The 24,889-nt window shown below is 31.9% G+C and overlaps 1 protein-coding gene across 1 annotated transcript in view; it reads left to right on the forward strand.

The window, feature by feature from the left end:
- LOC121126128 (uncharacterized) overlaps positions 1-23,878 on the forward strand; it is a 34,746-nt gene extending 10,868 nt beyond the window's left edge. The window contains exons 2-4 of the mRNA XM_040721434.2: positions 17,722-17,888; positions 22,686-22,793; positions 22,854-23,878. Coding sequence (XP_040577368.1) covers positions 17,722-17,888; positions 22,686-22,793; positions 22,854-23,288 — 710 coding nt within the window. The 3' untranslated portion in view covers positions 23,289-23,878. The remainder of the gene's footprint in view (positions 1-17,721; positions 17,889-22,685; positions 22,794-22,853) is intronic.
- Positions 23,879-24,889: the final 1,011 nt, after the last annotated feature.

Here is a 24,889-nt window from a genome sequence, read left to right on the forward strand (position 1 = left end):
AGAAGTGCGGCAGATATTCTTCTCCAAGACGTCACAAATAACAAAGTTCAAGGGGTTGAGGTTAGGGCTGGATGAGGCAACTTGGAGGCTGCCCAAAAGTCAGCCATATTGTTGCTGCATAAGTTTTTGTTCTCCTTGGCTATAATAAACTTCTTGATGTTGTAGGCAGTCCGGATGCAGATGTAAATGGACTTTGCAGCTTTCCCGACCCTGACATCGGAGCGGGGAGATCACACACACTTTGACTTTTTTGTAGTTGCTTCCACATTTTTATACTTATCGATATGGAATAAAAACAGAACATTTTTATTTTTGTTTCAGCTGTCATTTTGTTGTGTAATGAAACCTCGTAATTACAAGTAGCAGGGGATAAAATCGTATTTAAATTATACTATAAGATTTGGGTCCCCACTTTGTACACGTATACGTGTATAGACAATATTTTTAAAAGCTTTGCATATATATATACATTGCAAAAAATCTTTAAACCTCAACAACTTTTTCTGTCAAAATGAAAGGTTTTTGTGATTAAAATGTGTCTTGTTTGTAGGAGTGAACATACTTTGACAATATGTTAGATTTTGGAAGCACGGAAAGGACTAACACGACTTTTTCTCTCCAAACAAGAAATATTTTTAATCACATAACTTCTTTACTTAGTGTTGTGGATGTTTGAAGATTATAAGGGTATTGTATAGGTTTGCCCTCACGTCATACATTCTCTTTCTATCTCGAAATTGGAGACAGTGTATAGTTGAAATTCAGATATAGCAAGCTTTTAATAATAAGAAAATAACTTAGCAATACGAAAAATATATTATTGGATTATGAATACGTTTTTGAGATGTTCGCTCAATTAGCACTTTGGAGGAGGATGCAAGTAAATGGAATTTTTCATTATATGGTGGAGGTTGTGGGCTTGTCTCTTATAAAGTATTCCGGGTGAGAGTGTCGGAGTCGATCCTTGGACTAAGGGACATGGAGATGCACTTCCAAGCCATCAAATCCTTTTACTCATGAAACAGTAAATTACTATAAACATACATAAATAGAAATATACAGACACTCCAATGCTTGTCTAATTCTACGTATTCGAGTAATTGTGATCGATTGAGTCGAGATCTCTTTCTCTACCTACTCCAATAATATACTTTGCGTTTTGTGAAGCGTCGCTTCATTGCACTTATGCGAATTTATGTCCTTATTATTAAAAGGTTGGAATAATTGAATTTCAACTATCCGCTGTTGCTGTCTCCAATTTCAAAATGGAAGGAAATAGTATATATATAGTAATCCGCCTTAACCGTAACACTTTGAACCGAGACTTGAGCCGGTGAAATGGAAGAACCGGGACCGTGTATAACCTTGAATATAACTATGCTGATTTTTAGTTTGTCATTTTTGTATTGGCAAAAACTTCTAGATATTGTTGAGTAATATATTAGTCATGAATATATATTTTCCAATGTTACCTCTTAAGGAACATAATGTTATGACAAAACAGACCTCATCCTTTAGAAAAAATAAATAAAGGAATCATAACAAATGCTTCACGATTTGACAGGCTATTTATTTGAATAAGTTATTCATATAGACCCATGTAGACTAATAATTATTATTGTTATTTAAAATTGGGAGCAGGCATCATTCAAATCAATAATAAATGACTTTCGAAAAGAATCTTATTATTTGCTTGATATATTCGTTTTTGGACGAATGGAGTAGTGCACCCAGCCGTGTTAGCAAAAACCCGTTATCTATTTTACCAATTAAATTGTACAAAGGTGAGCCACGTTATTTTTCCTGATATACGATGTCGTCTTAAGGAAGCACTGACGTGATAGGCTAACATTCGTATCGGACTTATTCTCCATTAGTGTGTTTGTATTAAAATCGGGTTGCAGGGGATGGGATAAGGCCAGAAAAAATTTCTAACGTTTAAAAGAACTACCCTTTTCTATCGGACATAATTGGGCCCATCTCTGTAGATAAATGTGGATCTGAATGATTTAAATGCAAAACCAGGAGGAACATCCACAGCTGACAAGCGTATATACACTGTATATTTTTGTGTTAGCGAGGTAACACCATACTATAAACGAAATCATTTACATTAGGATTCAGGATCCTGTTATGAAAGATAACAATACTATGTAAGTAAGTTTCTCATATAGATGTTTGATGTAGGATTACTGTTTCAAACAGAGATGATGATTATACTTTATCGAGACTAGCATATGTATGTATAACTACTCAGAATATATTAAGTACCTGCAAACATGTTTTGTTATTGAAATGAGGCAAAGGATTAGGAGAAGGATTCAATTACATCTCATTTTAGACCTTGACAGATGTTTTTTTGAAGAAATCTTTCGCAGATTATTCCTTATTATTATGTTACATACTCAAGAGTTTTTAGAAAATAATAGAAACTAACTAATTTCCTATACAGCACAGCATGACTGGGGAAACAACATCTTTTGAGACTTGTATCACGTATGTACGTAGATATATACAAAAAACAACAACTCAATGATCCACATAGTTTGACTCAGCTTATGATGGATGCCCAAGAGCAGTTACTACAAATGAGGTTAAATAGTCGAGTCTTATGAATTTTCAATTACTTTTAATTGATGACGCGTTTTTCGTCTACATATTATTTTGTACAATTATATATTTCAAGGATTTGTTGTCTTGTTTGATTGGATTCAATTTATAAATCATTTTATGATCCATTTCCTTCATTTCAAACTTGGAACTGATAACATCTTCATTGATGAAAATAATAGTATCCACCGATAAAAAAGAAACCGAAAATATTTGGAAGGAGGGTAGTTTAGCTGTCATGATGTTTCATATCATGACAGCTCGCAGCTATGAAATGAAATAAATAAAATCATACCCCACTCCATATTTGGCAATGACAAAGGCAGGAATTACTCTGAAGTTCTACTTTAGATTCCAACAAAGGCTTACAATTATAACTCTCCATCATTAATGAGCAAACACATTCGCGGTACAACTTTATAAGTATAACGAGATCAATTTCAAAATATGAAGAAAAAACAAAACATATTTTCAGGTAGCAACTACAAAAACTTAGGCCCTCTTTTATTATAGTAGTAATAGATGATGTAAAAGTTCTGTGCGTTTTTTTGCTTTATTTTGACAATAAAATTAATAGTTTTAGGATTATTCGATTTATATGATTCCTAACGGGTTTCCGGCTAATCTTCAGTTCCTGGTCAATGGAATAAGTGCTCACATGCCGGTCCAACTCGACAATTTCCATTATTTTATTGACGTCGATATTACCAGAACGGAATAATCGTTGCATCCGATACTGTATTGGGTCAATAAACAGTACGGTTTAGTAGTGAGTAGTGAACTTATTTTCCTACTATATTCAAAATTTGATAGAACATTTGTGTGTCTTAAGGATTTGTTGCGAAGTCATCCTTGTTGGACTCTGAGTAGAATTGAAGATCGACCTGGGAGGGTGTCCTTCTTTATTTACATCTCCCCGGCCCCTTGTCACAGCTGATTTTAGCTCATCGATCAAGTCTTCGTGAAAGCTAAGCTGCTCTCTTCCAAAACATTATTCAAATTGTCAGGATTACTATGTTGATTTTGGGTTTCTTTTTTTTAACATGCACAAAATACACTCGATTTTCATCATCAATTATTTTCAACTATGAACATTTATATCACGTCTTCACCCTTTATTGTATCACACAACCTTTCCTCCGAAAAGAAACTGAAAAAATGCCAAAAATCCAATGGTAGTTAGCCAATTATTCCCAACTATGAATTTATTATTTAATAACATTAAGAAAATTATTCACAGCTTAATAGGAGCAAATTGATATACATGCATAACTCAAATTAAATTTTGTAAGGGTAAGAGCAAAGGTCAATGCCACATCAAATGTTAAAAACTCATAATCGACCATAACTTTTGAACAAGTTGAGATATATAACTCAAATGAATGTTCATTTTGAAGGAAAATGAATTAAGGCGGAGGTTTGGGCTCTATCATATGCCTAGACCAGTTAGTTATTTTTTCATTGGTCGCTTGAAACGCAAGTCTATGAACATAACTTTGATGAGGGCAACTCGATTCAATGGGCTTTTTAAATGGCTATGATTTTATGACTATGATCACATCATTTTTACATACATAATAACTTGTTAGTCCATTGTTTTCTTATTCATGGAAATATTCATTGCTTAATTGTCTGATGTTCAAATATGTATGAAGTTATTCAATTCTTCTTCAATCTCTTTGTAAAATGTAAATGAATGATCCTACGTTTAAGATATTATAATACATATCTATCCATCTACATAGTATATTATTTACTAAACGATGCAATATTTAATGAGGTCGTTAAGAGATGTAATAATATACATATGTATTAATCTATAATATATTGCCTTAATGGGCTTATCTGAATACTTTGATTTATCATAATTTTGAGCAAGTGGGATTAATAGATTATGATGATCAGCATAGATGAAAATAATATGATAACGGAAGAGGAAGCGGCTTTTTGTAGTTCCTAACCGAATACAAAGACATCCTTAGGGATGTAAACCGTGTGTATTTTTTTTGAGAATTCGTTGTGGAGTTATAATTGTAAGTCCTTGTTGGACTCAATGTAGATTTGGGATCAACATCGGAGTATTTCTTCCCTATGTCCTTGTTTATTTCATTCTCCCCCTCCTCCGTTGTTAAAGCTGATTATAGCTGATCTAATGAAACGCGAAGCCCCTCTCCTCCAAAACATTCTTCTAATTTTCGGGGGTTACAATGATGATTTTTTTTTAGCAAGCACATTTTGAACGCTCATTTGTTAAATAAGGTACAATTCCCAAGAAGTTGTTGAATAATAATTTAATAGTTAGGAAGAGTTGTCTAACTACCAGATGAGTTTGGCCCTAATTTCTGTTTCCTTTTTTGGAGGAAAGGATATGTGATACAATTAATTAGACGAAACTTGCAAAAAACTTAAAGTCCTTTAATTATTTTTCGACATCCACATTTGATACACTTTTGTTATTGTTGTATCGTTCAATTAAATTGACTTTTTTAAGTACGAATACATAAGTAGTGAAGACAAGAGTAAGTCATATCGCAGGCCACCTGTTGTGAAACCCTAGGCAGATCATTTTTGTAGTCACCTAACCCACAAGTCCCTAGGATCATGAAGGCAATTATTCAAAGTAAGTTATCCTTATTGGCATTGTTAGCAGCTAGGGTTACATTATGCCGCCCTTCATCTTTAAACAGTGACTGAAGATTAACTTCAAGGTCTGAATCGATGTTGTGCGTACCAAAGTCGTGTCCTGGATCAGCAGCATCATGAAAGCTCCAGCTTGGATCTGGATTAAATTCTAGTGCTTCAATTACCAAGAGGTACCATAAAAAGATGAGCTAAAATAAAAAAGTATTAAGATACAAGTAATCGCTTCCCACACAGTCCAATGAGTATTGTGTCAAAATAAGGTTTTGAGACGAATGATAAAAAGTATTTATTACCGTACTTTTGCTAAATAATAAAAAAAGAAGTCCGCGTCCACAAAGGAGAATGATGACTTCTTATTTCTTCATTAAAAACCATGATTCCTTCAAATTTTTCTTTCATCCGTACTGGGAAAAAAATATCATCTGATATAATATAATATTATTAATTAAGATATCTTTACCCAAAATGTGGCCAAGGAAAGATTCAACGACGTTAAAAAAATATATAAATCATCACCTACTAAACCCTTATAAAAAGACGAATAAAAAAAACTATGAAAAAGATATGAGATTGATAATAAGGCTGTATAATGGGTTTTAACTTTAATCACGTAAATGACAAAATATGATTTAGAGTTATGAGGAATAAGATTTGAGGAATATTTCCCTTTATTTGAGAGAAAGAGCTACAAAAACAAATTCTCATGACATTTTAACGTCCATGATTTGTATACATAATATATTATATAGAAAACATTAACTAGGAACAAAGGCACTTCCGTCGTCCCAATTGGCATCGTATATACACTCTCTCATCATTTATCAAATCCCATCCAATAGAAAATATTATTTACTGCATTGATCGAATAAATAATTATTTACGGACTCACTTTCTCATAGAATAAAATGATTACACTCTTTCATATATGAAAATAAAGCCAAGCCATGACGATGTAAAAAAAAGTCCCTCGTACTATTCCTTCTTCCCACCATATATATATATATATATTGATATCATAATCATTTTAACACAATATCAAAGAAATTTAATTTTTATGGGAGGACTTCTACAAATAAGGTAAAGAAGAAAAAAAAACGATACAAATAACTTTTGATGGAGTCATACTACCGTAAAACTATACAGCTATTTACTTAGGTGACCACATCAAGGATCTATCTATGTTAGGGTTTCTCAACAGGTGGCCTACGAAATGGCCTAGTAGTGGTTCGCAGGGCGCTAAGTAATTTTGCCTTAAATCAATTCGCCTTAGGACATCTTGCCTCTATGATTTTTTGCCTTAATATATATAATAAATGAGATTTATACGTTTTTTTGTTTACTTCGATTAAAATTGAGGTTCCCTTGAAATTTTTTAATCAAAAGATTTAATGTGTATTACTATAAAACGCAGGAAATGGTTATTTTCTATTAAAAAAATCATGCCCCAAAATTTTAATGCATACACCAACAAAATTTTACAATGTTAATGAATTCGAACCAGAGAGAAAAAAGATTATAAAATTAGTATAATAAAAAATAAAAAAATGACATTGATTCGAATTGAAGAATTACTAATCACTTCTCCGTTTGTAATTATCATTACAATTGATGGATTATGCCATACTAAAAAATACTCATGGATTGAAGAGTATGAGGCAAGAGCATATTTCAAAGATTATTCCAACAAAAAAATAAACATTTTAAAGTAATACACATTACATATTTTGATTTAAAAGTTCAAAGGGAACATCAATTTCTACCAAAAATAAACAATAACGATGTATAAACTTCATATATATATATAGTATTTGAAGTCATAATATCCTTGAGGCAAAATGGCTTTAGGGTAAAATGCCCTTAGGTAAAATTTGCGTGAACCCGTGGGCACAAAAAGTACACACTGATAAGATAAGAATCCGTGTGTCAAAGGGGTAAATGTTTCCAATTTAGTTCCCCAGACTGTATATATTAATTAATTATTAACAGAAACCTCTCACACTTTTATCTGTTCATCCTCTCTTTTTGAAAAATTCCTGCTCATTCGTCGATATATTTTTTTATTTTTTTAAACGAAACGACAATTTACGCAAGTTCAATGTTTGTCTAAATATGATTAAAAATCAAAAAACTTGTTTTTTCCATGCGAGATGTCACTTTGAAGGTATTACAGATGATGTCACTTTATCATTTATCCTCGCAACTTATACAATTTTTTCTTCAAAGAGTTCACCTTGTGAATCCATGGAGATTACAAAGTGTGTTATAGAGTAATTCATGATAACCTCAGTGGACAAAAAAAAAACTCTTGTATCTTGTTTACTCTTGTAAAAAATCTCGAAGCCTGATTGAATTAATCAATTAATAAAGGATATTGAAATTTATGTTTATTGATGTTATAATATTTAGAGTATTGAAAGGATATTGTTTTCTTAGTAATTATCCTCTGGCCATGTCACGAAGTCGTCTTTATAAAACAAAAAAAGAAGAAATGAAATATAGGCTTTTTGTGTAACTTTAATGACCTCATTCTTTATCCCTAATGGATTAGACGTTACATCCCTGCTTCATATTACACTTTTAACGGTTTTAAAAATACTTTATAGGAGGATTTCTCCCTACTTTCTTCTAGAAATGAATACTTTGGAAGGTGAGTTGTGGCAAACATCATCTTGGAATGATGATGCAACTTTTTGAATTAGTGTTATTATGTCTTCTCCAATGCTTCATTGTATCTCTCAGACTATGTATTTTACTATCAGACTATTCATACTCTTAGAAGTTATAATTAATTAGAACGTATAATACCATTTTGTAGCGGTCCAATACTTTAACGGCCCATCTGGAATCGAAACGACGCGTCCCAATTGGACGCAACAACCATCCCATAGAACAGTCTTTGAGTCATCATTAGTGTTGTAGCGGTCCTTGAACTACACCGTTCAAGCTTAGCAATGGCTTGAAAAGTGTCATGGGGACTGCACACCATAAAGTGAATAAAAATATAATAATAATTTTTTTTAAATGAACGAGAGAAAAAAAAGTGTTGTCTTCGTTAAGACTGGGACTTTTCAGCTTAGTTTCAGTTTCAAAGCTAAACTACTCTGTCTACTTTGAGCTAAACTTAAAGAGGTAGAAATTTTCAGGATTTGCTTCCCCATACTACATATATTAGTGAAAATGCCTTCTAGAGGGTGCCATAAAATTTGAGACTTCTCGAGATGTAATGTTTGTATTATCATATTTAATAGTTTCATTTGAATTCAATGTACGTGTTGTTATTTTAGATGACAAACATGTTGTTAAAGCAATATAATGACTTAGTTACATACAGTTTCCCTTAATTGAACGGATCCTGCTATAGATTTCTACATGTGTCACATGTGTTTCAGCTCTTATATCTATACATATAGAAATACAGGTGCTTCTGACATGTACAAAAGTATCAAATATATAGATGTTTCATACGTCATATAACAAAGGGCTGTTGACTTATTCCTGGAACAAAGTTGTTAAATATAGTTATTATATTGAATTTGTACTCCTTTTTATAGTAACATTTTCTCAAATCACGGTCGTTTCGGATCATTAGACGTAAATATTCGGCGGATAAGTGTCTCAAATTTTCTAAGCATTGTGCCCCAAGTTGGGACTTATATAAAATAAGATCCGGATAAAAGTTACATTTTTTCGGATGCCTGATGCCGAAACAATGAATAACTCAATGTTACTACAATTGGAATATATTAGGTTAAGTAAAAAGTTTGGAGCGTTTTTCGCTAGATGTATTTAGTATCTCATGATTAATATCCTGCATTAAAAAAAGCTTAAAGGTTAAGTGTAGACTTAAAAAAAAGTTAATTCACAGTTTTATGTTTGTTGAAGTGAGTTCTGTGTATCAGCATTCTAAATTGGAAGTAAAATAAGAGAAAATTCGATACATTCTTGAGTATCACTACGACCAAGGTAAAATGATGGAGCAGGGGGACAAAAAAGTACATGGACTCAATAGAGTATCGAATGCAACAGCAAAGCGGTGGTTTCAACGATTCTACTGAAGTAACATGGACGTTGAAGATGAGGCAATCATCGAAAATGTAAACACTCATTCAATTGCCCAGGAACTAAAGATTAGTCAAATAAACTGTTTGATTAAGGCTGGTACTAACTATGCTAATTGTAGGGTCAAAATAAAGTGAAAAAACACTCCGAACTTTTTAATTCACCTTTTAACTATTAGATATCATTATAACGATTTTATAATAACATTGGTAACGTTGTTACCTTAATCGTATCTGGCTCTCTATTTTCCTAAAAGAAACAAAAAACAGGCCACAAATCAGTTGGTAGTTAGCCATTTCTTCCCTAGTACGGAATTATTACTCAATAGTTGTTGGGTATTATTAGTTCTTTCTTGAGGTCACTATATTTCTTTTTTTAAATCAATTATCGTACTGACTGTCCTAAGGACCGGTCCTTAGACTAGCCCGGACTAGAACAAATAAATAAGGACGTATACAACACCAAGGTACAAAACTTTTAAGGACTCAGATTCCACTTAAAGACCCCTTTTTTCATATTAAAATATTTCTTTTAAAAAAAAATCATTTGGGGAGACAGGCCCCTGAGGATAGTCCTGTTATACCGTACACGGATACTTTGTATCCAAGACCCGTCCTATCTCTAATTAGATGTATTATTTGGGTTACAAATTAAAACATCTGTTTACTGATTAGTCATTTTTATTTTTTTTTGTAATTTTAATTCGAGTAGGATTTTAAAGAGAGAGAGAGGGATAGAGACAGAGAGATCATCATATTAGACACGCATGGTTGGATTTTTTTTTAATGATTCATTTTGCTTTGTATTCACGATTCTTATTTCCAAATTAAGGCCATTTCTTTTGTTTCTTGAAGAAAGTTTGTTACGGTTGATTTCTTACTTATTTATAATTCTATTTTGAAGGGAGGAGACGTTCATTAGGTGCACATAGGTGAGAAACAAGCATAAACGAAAGTACATACATGTAAATGAACAAAGAGAAAAAGGATTTTTATATTTTTAATTCACTTTAATTAGATTGAATTCAAAAATACATATATATATATAATACGATGCTACCTCATTTAAAACATGGGCTGAAGAGTCCAAGGGCTTAACAAAGAAAATACGGTTGTTTTTATTGTCCAAAATTGGCCCTTTTATTTTTTATTCGCTTTATGGTCATTCCTTAGCTTGATTGGAAGAAACAGGGCAGTGTAAGATTTAGACATAAAATTGTTTTTGATTCATTTTTTTAATAATAAAAGTAGTGTCAACCTTAGCACAATAACTCACAAACTAAGGAACAGATTGTCATGAAATTTGGACAGTTCTCTTTTGAAGATCGTTATTAACCAAATACGATGTATTTTTTTAAATAACGCCATCTACGTGTGAAGCCATGTACTTTTCAGTCCATTTGTTACAAAAAAAAATTACATTGCATTGTACATATTTTATTTTCTGCTATCGATGTTCTACTCCTTCAACCTTTCCTTGTGTTCCGAACGTTGATTGGTTGAATGTGAATATGCTCTTTTTAAGCTGTGATCAATTCCCCAAAATTAAGACAGTTCCGAAAAAAGTGGTTATTTTCTACAATTTATCGCTAAAAGAAGTAACAGATTAACTAACCATTTCACGTGAGAATTGGCAATACGCACCATCAACTAATGGTATTATCATATTAATACATCGAATTAATAGTGTTGAGTGTTGTCATCAAAGACCGAACTTAATCAGCTTTAGGACTGAACTGGACCGGCAGAACTGCTGTCTTCAGTCCTAAACAAGGTTCAACACAACACTAGTCATGACCAAAGTTGCAATCTCTTACCTTATTGTTTCCATCTTTTTCCAGAAGTGATGTATGTATATTTGTTAACAATATCTTGTTTAAAAGATAACAATCACAGCAAAGTTGTATAAATAGTGACGTTAATCGTATGTATATTTTTTAGTTTGCCCTCTTTTTTGGAATTAGAAATATGAAGAAGGATTTTTCTTTTCCTTAGCACAGTTGCATTCATATTTAATTCCTGAGAAGGGAACATCCTTTCCCAAATGGATTGAGTCATATTCAAAACCCAATTTAACATTCGTCTGTGTTCATAAAAGACTGAGAGGAGTAACCTAGAGGATTTGTTACAAAGCTATAATTGTTAGACTCAGTGTATAATTGAGGATCGACGTTGGAGTAATTCTTTCGAATGTCCTTGTTTATTTTATTTTTACCTTATTCCTATTTACAGCTGATCTAATGTAGCTGGCATGACAGCTAAGCTGTTCTCCCCAAAACATTCATAAATTGTCAGCTTTGGCATGTCGATTTTTTTAAATAGAGCTTTTTCTATTTGGCAATCTGAACATGATTTTGTATTGTTCTAAGCTGATATCATTATTATTTCATTCTTGAGGTGGGAACATCCAATTATGAAGTAGAAACTAATGTGTGTGCTCATGAAAGTTTATGTCCTTGTTGGACTCGGAGTAGAATTGAGGATCGATATCCGGGATCATTCCATCCTATATACGGAGTGAGATTTGTGTTCATTTCCTTCAAAACTCTCCTCCAAAACATTTGTTATAATTGTCAAGATTTCAAAGGTTATTTTTGGTTTCTTTTATTTTACATGGCGGCAGGACATTTTGTATGAATCACTGCTTATTCACTACCCGGTATGTTGTCATTAATATGTAACTACCCCTGACCCCCCGCCTCACATACATCACCACAATTTTAACGTTTTTTTTATTCTTCTGCTTGTAAAAATTTACCTTGTGTATCGCCTTCCATTTTAAAAACTGTTGTTCTATCGAGCAATTATCATCATGATAATAATACTAATATCTGTTGCATGTTGTTGAATTATCTTTTTTCAGCACCCTCTTAAATGCCACTTGAATTTTGTCCTGTGATTTGATTTTCGTTTTCTTATGAAAGTTTTATGATACTACTACCATTAATTCCCTCTGGCTAAAATTTCTCTCATTATTTAATAATTAATGAAAAACATAATATTTTCGTGAAAACGTGAATAATATTTTATCTGCACGTTGATATGTAGGTATTTGAATATGGTGAAAATTTATTATTATAATGAGAGACTCTAATCCCACTCAATGGATTGAAGCAAGTTGAGAGTAATTAATATTGCTTCATTTTTATAATAATTACTCAAACATTTTTTTTATTTTTAAAGAGGAAAATGAAGGATGACTCTTATGAAGATTTCAAAATCTTGTTCACGTAGGATGTGTCTCTCTTCTATACATAAATCCATTTACAACCGACTTATATATTTTTCAAATCCATGTCAATTTCTTGGGGAAACAAATTCTAAAGAATAACATTTAATTATTGTAAAACTAACGCTAGTATATGGCATTCTCCGGAGTGATAAGGCGTCGGGCTAAAAGATTTTGCTTTAATAATATAAAAGATAACTCTTCAATAAACCCTTTGTTTACTCCCTGTTTTTCATGAACACACTCAGACGTAACTACTCAATATTTATATTAATTCATATGATGTGCTCTCTCCTCAAGAAACCCTTATAGAGTATCACAGTTGGAAAATTAGGATCCCACACGGAATTTTTGATTAACATAGTGCCTTTGAAAAATAGAAATGAGGGCTTATAGAAAAATAACTTTTTTAAATAGATGGAATACTTTCTTTAAAAAAAAAAAAAAAATACTGTTTTTTCCAGAAAAATGACTTTTTTAAATAGATGGAATACTTTCTTAAAAAAAAAAAAAAAATACTGTTTTTTCCAGAAAAATGACTTTTTTAAATAGATGGAATACTTTCTTTTAAAAAAAGTCAATAAATATCGCACTGGCTAGAAAAAGAGACCCAAAGGGTGTGTTAAAAAACATTATTTGAATAAAAATAACCAAAATTATTTATAAAAAAGGCCTTTTAGAATTGTAGGGCTAATTTTTTTAAGTCATCTCATATCAGAGCAGGAAAAAATGAAATGGGTGTAAAATTTGACCCCTAAAAAAATCCTAGGACCAGCCATGCCCTAAAGCCCTAACTTGTTCCCCAATATTAAAAGTGCGGTTATATCAATATTTTTGGCCCTCTCCCAAATTGTCGTAATGAATGTAACTGTAGATGAGGTTATACTTCCTGGCTCATACAAAAATATTTAAAAAAATTATTGAGCTGTGTTTTCAAAAAAATTATTTTTGAAGAGTATTGAGTAACTAAGTGTACTCATAAAAAACGAGGAATTACATTGAAGATTTCTTCAGGAGTTATCATTAGGAGGGCTTTTTTTTTTTTTTGGAATTAGTATTCTGAAGAATGAATTTTCTTTTATTTAGGTGCTGTCATTATTATTTAATTCCTAAATAATGAACTTCCCTCCCTACAACATTCTTATATTCAAAACCTGATTGAACATGCGTTTGTACTCATAAAAGACGGAGAATAACCTTGAGGCTTTGTAAGTCCTTGTTGGACTCTAAGTAGAATTGAGGATTGACATTGGGGTGATTCATGCCAATGTCCTTCTTTAGTTCCTTCTCCCCCTTCTTTGTTGTCAAAGCTGCTTGTAGCCGGTCTAATGAAATATCATGACAGCTCAGCTGTTCTTCTCCGAAACATTCTTCAAAGTGTCAGAGTGAATATGTTGATTTTGGGTGTTTTTTTAATACACACAAGTTTCTTCAATAGTTATCATTTATATTAAAGCAAAGGCTGTCTATTTGTTGACGCTCAAAAACTCCGGGCAATATCTGTTATTAACGCTAGTAGATCTATAATATAGAAACATATAAATTTTTTTCATGACCTTTGTAAAGTAAATCAAGTATTCCTAATATGTTGAAATTGTAACTATTTTTATATTAACTCTTCTAAATAGTGGTATTTAAAATATTTCTGGAGCAGAAAAACGTCATACTCTATCCTCCAAAATCATAACATCATAGGCAACTGATTTTTAAAATAAACTGTCAAAAATAAAAATTCTTTTCAATTTGTTTTTTTTTAAACATGATTTTGGTAAATTTTTGTGTCCCACAAAAAGAGTAACTCTTAAATCAAGGGAAATATTTTTTTTTTTTGTTTTGTTATTTGTCAAAATCTTACTGTTTTCTGTAAGCATACACGTACATTCAAAGGCAAAAAAGAGAAGACTATAAATATTTCGTATTTTGTTCATGGACAATAATGGACTTGTGAGTATTTATGTAATAATATAATTTATCATAAATATATACAATACATACTCAAACGTATGTACAAACGAATTCAGTTATTGTATTACACATAAATCCTTCGTCCTGTGTGGTCAACTGAGTATTTGAGAATGGTACATTTGTCACGTTGATCTCTACTGATGTGTGTGTGTGTGTCCATTGATTTCTTTTTTGGACTTTTTAAGGAATATTAACAGAAAGGAGTATAAATACTAGTGTTGAGACTCTGTCCAAGACCAAATTTTTCTCTCTCGTTGGGTCTTAAGTAGTGTTGGATCGGGCTAAATAGACTAAAAAGACTGCAGCCCAATCTTAAATAATGAGTATTTTATGGTTACTTCAAGTGCTAAATACTAACTACGTCAATTCAGCACTTGAAGTTGTATCATAACCTTTTTCAAGGAGATGAGACACCTAAAACTTACAGTAAGAGGTTATTGACTAGAACGGTTAATTATACTCAAGTAATAGGTGTTGAAAAAATAAATAGATCATTTTCCAATAGATAGCTTTAATTATGTATATCTCGTGTTGTATAAGTGCGATCGGTTTTCGCAAGATGGTATTAGAAAGATGAGATTTCATACTAACAAAACATTTTGGTGATTTTTTTTACTCAGAATTGTTTTGAGTGCGTGTCAAAGATGGACACCAGCAAAGAGAAAATACGCCTTATTTTATAGTTGTTGTTTTTTGACAAGGACAAAACGCAAGCCAGACGGCTGAAAATCTATCGTTGGTTCTGATCCAGTAACAGTCAATTACACGCAATTTTGGTTTTATCGATTCTATATATATATATACCTATTTAATTTTGTTGTCAAATTTGCAAGGCCAATTGTCGAAAATGTGGAATGGAAATTGTCGAGTTCGACCGTCATGTATGGCACTGATTTGATTGCCAAGAACATAAACCTTAATGGAAAAAGTAATAAAAATAATGGATTTATTTTCACTGCACCTTATATTCTACGTTTTAGCTGGAGGCCTTACTAGTTTCAGCCCCAAAAATTAATAAGACCCTAATATCATTACTTATATAAATAGCTTTATTATATATATATATACATGTGATAAACAATAACTTTTGGGGGGGCTTGAGCTACCCCCAAAGTCTCTAGCGACTCCACTTGTTCTAGATAGCATTCTTTATTTTCTTTCTTTCCAGCTAGTAGTGAAGAAAATAAAAATATAGCTAGGACTGAAGGACCGGCTAATCGGTCCTTGGAACTGATGAATGGTGATAAAGAACGGAACGATTAGGAAAAAGGCTGATTAGGAACGTAGTCTTTAGCACCTGGTCTTAAGTGTTTTTTTCTAGACCCATTTGGACTGATTAATCTAACATTAATAATCTAGACCGCGATGTTAGACCGTATTCTAAAATTTAATCCTTATCAAATCGTTAATCGATTTTTTCGATCCCAACGTATGTTTAGACCAATTTTCTCTCAACTCCTGATTTGAGTTGAACGAATAGGATTTACACAAGTCATGTAACTTGTTATGACGATATTGTAGGTTGATATTCACAATTTGTAAACACAACTGACGTCATCAACAATTCATCTATAGAATTGGTCTAAACCGAATTTTTCTTTGGAACCAGTCCAGACTGAACTTCTTTAAAAGAATTGGTTCGATCCACTTAAAATTATAATGGTCTCGGACCGATCTTCGACAGTAATAAATGTATAATAAGTATTTAGGACAGTTATATTACTGTACTTTTTTATATGGTAGCCCTTGTTGTTGTTTTTTTAATCACCGTAGTTATTTTATTAAATGCATTCTCATGGATAGATAGATGAAATTGACAAATTTCTATTGTAATAGGTTTGTCTCCAAGTAGTGTCACTTTCACTATGTGGTTTTATCTCTTAATCTTTCCCCGAGAAAGGTGAAGACAAGTACCCAAATCCGTTCATAACTTTAGCCAATTCTTCCCAACTGTTGAATATTATTCTTAAAGGTTTATAAAACATGTCTTATAAAGGGGGAGCGGCTAAGTACCGAGTGGTCATTTCAGGTTGAGTGATTGAAATTAATTATTATTTCAACATATTAAATCATAAGCAATTAGTTACAAAACAAGACACACCTGAGCTCTTTAGCTAACATACAAACCGAGAAAATGATGGATGTATGTGATTATCGAATTTCCATTCGCGCACTTTAAGCAGTTGGGCGTCTCCAGGACCACCATCTCCACCGTCAGAAAGTCCGAAACGTTGGAGAGGAGGAAGGGCTCTTTCAAAAAGGTCAAACTGGATCCGGAGGAGTTAAAGCAAACAGCCAAAGCCAATCTCCTCAAGTCCATCAGGCCCATGCAAGAGATCTCGGGTTTCACTCCTGAGCTATATAAAAGTGGGTGGAAAGAGCCTTGTGAGGGTATAGAGGCCACTTTTGATACCAGCAATAAAAGAAAACCTGCTCCTTTGTTCCAAGACTCTTATGACTGTTTTTTGACACTTTTGGCCTGCAGTAGGCCATCAAACCCACTGTGACGGCATGACATAGAACTACATCCGCAGTGGGTGTCTGGTCTTCCGCCGCCGCCTGGAAACCATCATGGTGACTGCATCAATGATTAAGAGAGCTCAGAGACACATCTATTTATAGTATTAATTTTGTTAAAATTCTATTTTTTATTTATAAATTATATCTTGTTGAAATTTGAAATTCAAAGTGATTCGGATTTAATTATCCCACCCCGTATGTACTTTGTTTAGGTTAATAATTTTATGAATTTTTATCTCTCAAAAAGTTTTGCATTCCCTTCCTCCATATTTAATCCCCCGAATAAATTATCCTTAAAGTCAATTCATGTCAGAGTGAGAGAGCCAAGTCTAATTAGGATTTTTCCTTCCGTGTCAAATGATTTGTTCGGGGGGCGGAGGGAGGTAGGGTGAAACTGTTGTTATTTTCACCTTCCTACACGTAATTATATACTTACCTAAGGTGAATCATTATAAATATATATACATACATATATAAGTGTGTTGTAATTTTTCTCTCCCATATTTTAATGCTACTTTAATAGTTCTATAATATATTATGTATTAATAATAATATGATCTTTTATGATTCGGACGCGTTTGAAGTTATGTGATTGAGCATAACAAAATTTTCGTATAGTGTTTATTACATGTTTCCGACCATAACAATATATTATGTTAATTAGTTATTTTTATTTTTTTTCTATCTCATTTTCAGTTCCAAGAAAGTATTTGCCCCCTGTTGTGGAACAAAGCGCATTAGGAACTACATTGGTATCCATTCAGTTTATTATTGGTATTATTATCACGGCTCTAGCGGGATATTCCCTCATTTGGTCTCCTCATCTCGTTGCTCAGGATGTACCTCACTACTCTGGACTTACAGTGAGTTAAAATGTATTTTTGTAAACACTTCACTTCATAATCGATTAACAAAATAAACTCAAAACCAGCAAATGATTATGTTCAGTTAGATTATGTTACAACAAAGTGTTTAGAAAAATACTGGAAATAATGTATTTTAAAGTGATGCGTTTGAAATCAAGTATTGTGCTAATAATGATTTGAAAGTGTGTATATTGAAGCAATTTCCTTGGTATACATAAAACTGACTGAAAATAAAAGGCGAAAAAATCATAGATTGTTAACAGCTCTAGGTAGTAGTCGAAACATGTTATCTCTACGAAATATCATACCATAATTTTTCACTTGTTTTTATAGAAATGGGTAGTACAGTGTTTATCGTATAAATTGCTTATATAATGGCCTGTCTTTGCAATTTCAAAAATTGCTTTTATTGTTAAGCTATTAATTTTTACAATGATTGGAATATTCATTTATTTAATTGTTTACGAAGGGGGTCCGAAAAGTTTCCGACCTAACAAAGATACACAACATTTTTTCTGTTATTTTATTTTTCTCTACACACTTCTCCCATCGATGGTCCCATTTCTGTTATCCTTTCAAATTGTACTCCTGTGTTTTTCTATGCAAAATAATAGTTTTTTTTTATTTTTGGCTCAATAACTCCGAGTTAAATTGTCCAACACAACACTTTTCAGACCACCCTAGTATTTATAAAAATAGAATGGCACTCCGACGAGCGCAAACCTCCGCCTATCGTCATTTCTTCTCTATGTTTAAGTAAAAAATGTGTAATGTTGAATTTAATGAAATTTAATATGTGTTATATATGTGCCACGGAGTGTAAAAAATCCATCATTTGTTTTTAACAATATTAAGTTGATTCCAAACTTACTTATAACAATAACAATTTGCTCTAGAGATGATGTAAAGATTCCTTTGTTGTAGTCATAATGCCAACAGGCTGTGTCAGCATGCACTATTTATTTGTTAAAGAGATGCTTTCTGCTTTGTATCTCTTTTTTTTTGAAGTGATGCTATATTATGGGGTTTTGACCTTTTTTGTGACTGACCTTTAGCCCATTCCATCCAGTAGGTTAATTTATTTACTCCAACATATAAGTATGAATCATCAATCTGCATGCAATATTTTTTTAATAATTCTTGTTTATCTGTCATATCAAAGAAAATAATTAATTAATTAATGGGACGTCACATTACTGAAGTGTTTGTCTCAGATTGAGAGTGATATTCAATTCAAAATTATTCCTTCCAGAAAAACGTGAATATCTCGATACGTATAAGGTCTAAATATAAATTAAAATGTTTTTGTGGTGCTTTTTGTTGTCTTGGATTATTTTTTAAACATTTTCAGTCACTGATACTGTCAATAGGTTAATCAATTAAACGGGCTTGGGGTCTTTTTATAAATTGTTTTTTCATAATTTGCTTATTTGAATCCAAAAAACTAAACCTTTCAAAATTTTGTTGAATGTTTCCTTAACTGATTCCACTGATTCAGTATAAACTAACATTATTGTATTACAAATACTCTAACTGACCTAGGAATTGTTTTTCTAGTATATATATAAAACTCTTTCTCTAGGAACGACTGAAATGAATTGTTTCTCATTGTTCTAAATAATCATTGGATGTAATGGGTTAATCTTGACCTTGTCTTTTTTTTTTTTTGACGTAAAACAATTTTTCCCAAAAAACATAACCTCTATTCAACTTCGTTGGCGGAGGTAATTTAACCTATAATTATTTGTTTTATTTAGCTATAAAAACCAATGCCACAATTTACATTATCCGTTGCATTTTTTGCACAAAATAAATATTAGGTACATCATAAAATAAAACTATTTTTTTTTTTTTTACGTCTGTTGAAAGATGTTTATTCTTTAAAAAATGTGTACCACTCCTAGGAACAGTTTATTGTTTGTAGTTCTCCATGTGTTTGTGATTTATCATTTCGAATAGAGAGAAAAATAGCATGGAGATACACAGGAAAGGAATTATTTATGAAATCCTCAGTAGAAAAATAAGAAATTTAATATTTTTTATGTGAAAAAAAAATTAAAAAAATACACAATTTTCTCCACGTAAAAATAGAGAATGCCTTATTTTAAGACGTATTTGGCATTAATCTATGCATATATGTATATTTTTCTCTTCATGAAAACCTCTCCCAAATTGTCATTCCATCAAAACCGCGAATTTTCTACTATGAAAGATTTGAAGCACCTTATCAAAGGTCTACTTTTTTTTTTTTTTACATACAAATGACAATATGTTAGCAATGTGAATATATTTATGTTGTCATCTGTGGAATTAGTATATGTAGGTATGCCTTCAAACTTAATTGAATTTGCAAATATCTTCTTTCTTTTTTGTGAAATTGTATTTAAAATATAGTACAAATATATATGATTTACTTTTAAATTGCCTTGTTTCTTTGTATCTATTTTAATCTCAATGCTTTGCATTTTATTTTACTTTACTTTGAATGTCTTGATTAAGAAACTCTTCAGATTTTAAATCGAAGAAAATAGTGTATGTATCTCACTATCTAAGATTTGTTTATACATATATTATATGTATATTTGTGGGAGCATTGCTCGGAGTTATTAAACGTCGGGTACAGACAGATACATAGATACCGGATGGTCCTTCGAAACACTTCCTAATTCAATAATTAATGAAATTTGAGTGATTGAAATTAATTAATATTTAGATATATTAAAGCATAATCAATTACCTAGTTACTAGTCAAAGCAAACCTGACATCTCTAGCTTACGTAGAAGTCGAGAAAATGACACTTGAGTATGATCGACGAATTTCTATGACACCTGACAATTAAAGAATGTTTTAGAGGAGAGTAGCTTAGCTGTCATGACGTTTCATCGACGTAGCAGTGACAAGGAGGGAGTGGGAGAAGGACATGAGCAAGAATTACTCTGACGTCGATCCTCACTTCTACTCCGAGTCCAACAAGGACTTACAATTATAGCTCGACAACAAATCCGGTTACTTTCCGTCTTCTATGACCACAAGAAAATGTTTTATCTGGTTTTGTATATATCAGTCATGGCAAAACTATGACGAGCGTCTCTCAAGTGACTTGCAGAGTTATTCTGTATGACACGCTGATGAATAGCTGATAAAAATTATTTTTATGATGGATTGTAATGTACGGGGGTTTCGTCTCCCAAAGACCGATAGGATCGTTCCTAAGACTATACTGAACTAAACCAAATAAATAAAGAATGCCACAAAACATTATTATAAAAAATAATGCAAACAAAGCTACTAAAGCACTTCTTTTCGAACATTATTTGTAGTACTTCCGTCCCGCATTTTTTCACTATCAATTTTTTTTTAGCATCCAACTCATTTTTTATAAAACATGTATGGAGTTGGAAACTAAAGACTCAGTCCTGCCACTCGTTGGGAATTTAATTTGCTGTAGGGATTAATTATATTAGCTTAGAAAAATATTGTTTTCGCTTTTCTCTGTATAAGGATTTTTTTCTTTACTCTTTTTCTGTAAGGAAAATTGTTTTAAACAATAATATCTTAGCAACTGAGAATATGAATCATCACGAAACTTATTCTACGCATCACTCAAAAATAAAATTCCAGAAAACAGACAGACAGACAAAGTTTGCTTTATTACAATTACATATATTTTTATTCTTGAATCCTTCTTTATTCATCACTAATCTTTGCATTCCAGACATCACTTTTAATACCTAGTTAAAAATACATTATGGGTATATGTGATTCATGGCTGGAATAGTTTATTCATTAAACCTACTTAGCTGGTGCATTTATTTATCAATCATTTAAAAATGTGATAAAATGAAGAAGAATCACATGCACATAGTTGTAAAATTCCTACACAGTAATAAATTAAATTCCTATTTACTTTTTGGCAGTATTTAATGGGCTATTAATAGTTATTTATTGAGAGGAATAATCGCATTAAGCAAAAAAAAAGGAAATTTAATTTGGTATATACATGTATAACAATTTTATTTTGTATTAAAGTACAAAATAGATTATTAAAATAGAAAATTTGCTTTTCACCAGTCCAGCTCAATTTTTGTAGTGTGAGATGGGGGGGGCGTTAAAATCAAATTTAATTTTAGTTATACTTTTTTGGATTCAAGAGCATCAAAATTAAGCATTCAATTAAAAATTGTTTTTTTTATTTCCGACCAAAAACGTATGACGATCACTATTAGTGTTGTGTCGGTTCTTACTGAGGACCGCGGTCCAGTCCAGTCTCACTTGTTGATCCTTAAAGAAGGTAAAATATTTCATATCTTATTTGGCTTAATAAACAAATCGATATTTTTATGAGAAATTCCAAAGACTGACGGCCCTAAGACTGAATTGGACCGGATCGAATAAATAAGGGCTGATACATCAACAATCACCATCATGGACATTTGAAATTGTATGTACTGATGCTCTCATTACTTTGTCTCAGAAGTTCTTTAATACATTTCTGAGCTTCTTTTGTTTAAATATGATCAAGATTCTGATCATATCAAAATATTCAAATCCATCGACAGATGCATCTGTTGATTTATATTCGGTGTCGATATATGTCGGTTTATATTTCCCTTGACCGCTCTTTCCCTAGAGTCCTTTTGATATTTCGAAGTGAAGTTTTTTTAAGTTAATTTATTTTACAATTTGATCATTTTCAGATAAGTTTTTAATTAACTATTCTTTTAAATATAAATTTGATATTACCAAAAACTACTTCAAACACTTAGTGTATTTTTAATATCTTATATTTTCAGTTTCTCTTATCCGGATGGCTAGGTTTGATGCTTGTTACATGTTGTAGACATCATTATCCGGGGACTCGTCAAGTTGGTTGCGTTTTTCCCGTTAAATTCCATCATATTGTAAGTATGAGCTTATTTATAGTCCTAAATACTCCCTAATTCATATTAAATCCTTTCTAGATCATCACTATCATAATTTCCATCGTGTCTCTTATGTTTGGAATCTTTGCCTCCATATTTCATAGCCTTCACTTTTATTCTCTTCTACTCAAACCCATTTGCCGAGAATTTCCACTTCCCGTCTCGGCCCCAGAGTGGTTTAGCAAATTAATTGATCTTGCTCACGAGCATCCTGTAAGTTGTCGATGCGAAGGAACCAACACATTTGGATCTCATCTAGAATATCCTGGTTTACCCTGTGATGATGTCTTAACTGTTTATACAGGGATTCTTGGTGCCTCTGGAATTCTTAATATCATTGCCTCGGTGGCTGCAACTTGGTTTATTGTGCTTCTTATAAAAAATCGAAGGCCCTCTCAACTTTTAAGTTCCTCTTCTTCAACGACGAACGATAGTGAGCAACAAATCCTTCCACGGAGAAGAAGTATTGTTTAATAATAAATCATCATTTTTCGAGATAACTCCAGGGATGGAGTTGTTTACTTCGAAATGTTTTTAACTTTTCACGAACTATTCTTCTTGGGTTCTTTTTTTCTCCTTCGTGAGGTCATGTGTGTGCGGATCTCATCTGTGAAGAAATGAATGTTCATTCATTCATTAAGAACTTAACTAGACGGAAATAATTAAAACTTATCTCACATATGCATAATCAAATGTTTGGTCAAGTTTTATTTAAAAGGACTCGATTGATTTAATTATTATAATAATACCTTCTATGAGTGATATTAAACCTAAAAGCTAGGAAGAAATTATTATTATTATTATGATAGGTACACCAATCTTATTTATTCTTTTAGGAGCAGTGTCTATATCCATATATGACTTGGATCATAGAATCATTATTTACGTATTGCTATTAATATTTATTTTTTAATAAAATGCTTTAATTTTATTGTTTTGATTACTATTCTCATGATTAATCCGATTGTTAAAATCTTTTATTTATATTTTAATATGTAGCCATGTAATAATTACATATTATTGAATGAAGTCAATAAAATACTTGTCAGTTTTTGATAACATTATAAGAGATTGATTATATATTATATTATATCCAAAACTTCTCAAGTGGAGTGATGAAGGTAAAATTAGATAATATCCCATGTCGAGACAAGTAACTAATGTGATACAGAATACAATAACTCCACCCAAGTTTGTTTTTATTTTGTGTGTGTGTTCCCTGATAAATAAGTCATTGTCTAAAGTCAATAATTCAAGGACTTGATATTATTTTAGTATCATTATTTTCTCTTCATTGTCTGTGTTGGTACGAGTTGATATGGTTTTGGAGAGCTCTTATCAACCACGAAAATCTTTTCATCTCATCCTTGTTTCCTGATTGATCCCATACTACATATATTTTTATAGGTGTTAAAAAGACGATGGAAAATACATCAAGTATTGACCATTTGTTCGCGGATCGACTTCCGGGGGACCTCGCATCGTCGACTCTTAAATGGATTTCGAGCAACAATTTAAAAAACCATATGTACGTGGAAAATCTGGAATTGGTTAGTAAACAATAAAACGTTAATGTACTTTTTTGTCATATTTATAACTAGTGGTAGTACTCGGCATTGGCGGAGTTATTAGGCTTCTACAAACATACAAATTCTGATTTAATAATATAAAAGATAAGGACACCTCCGACAAATCCCTCTGGTTTTCATAGGCACACTCACACGTAGCTACTCACTCTATACTTAAGACATTATTCACTCAAGAATAAATAAATAACAGATTGAAAAAATAAAATTAATATGATTTGATGAGCCAGGGGAACCAAAGCTCGCGTCTAAACCTTGTCTAAAGTTGCATTTTTTTTTTTAATGTTAAATAAAGTTCTTCCCATTTCTTCTTCTTCCTTAACCCATTAAGACCGAAGGTTTTACGCCTTTTCTTAAATTGGATTAGCTCTTTCTCTTGAAATTATCTTCTTCTTTTTTTTAAATAAAAAATGAATCGATAAGTCCCAAAATTTGCATATATATTCTCTGACTATTACTTAACAATTAAGTATTAACATACAGAAAGTT

This window comes from Lepeophtheirus salmonis, chromosome 11 (genome assembly GCF_016086655.4).
Source record: "Lepeophtheirus salmonis chromosome 11, UVic_Lsal_1.4, whole genome shotgun sequence".
Classification (NCBI taxonomy): domain Eukaryota; kingdom Metazoa; phylum Arthropoda; class Copepoda; order Siphonostomatoida; family Caligidae; genus Lepeophtheirus; species Lepeophtheirus salmonis.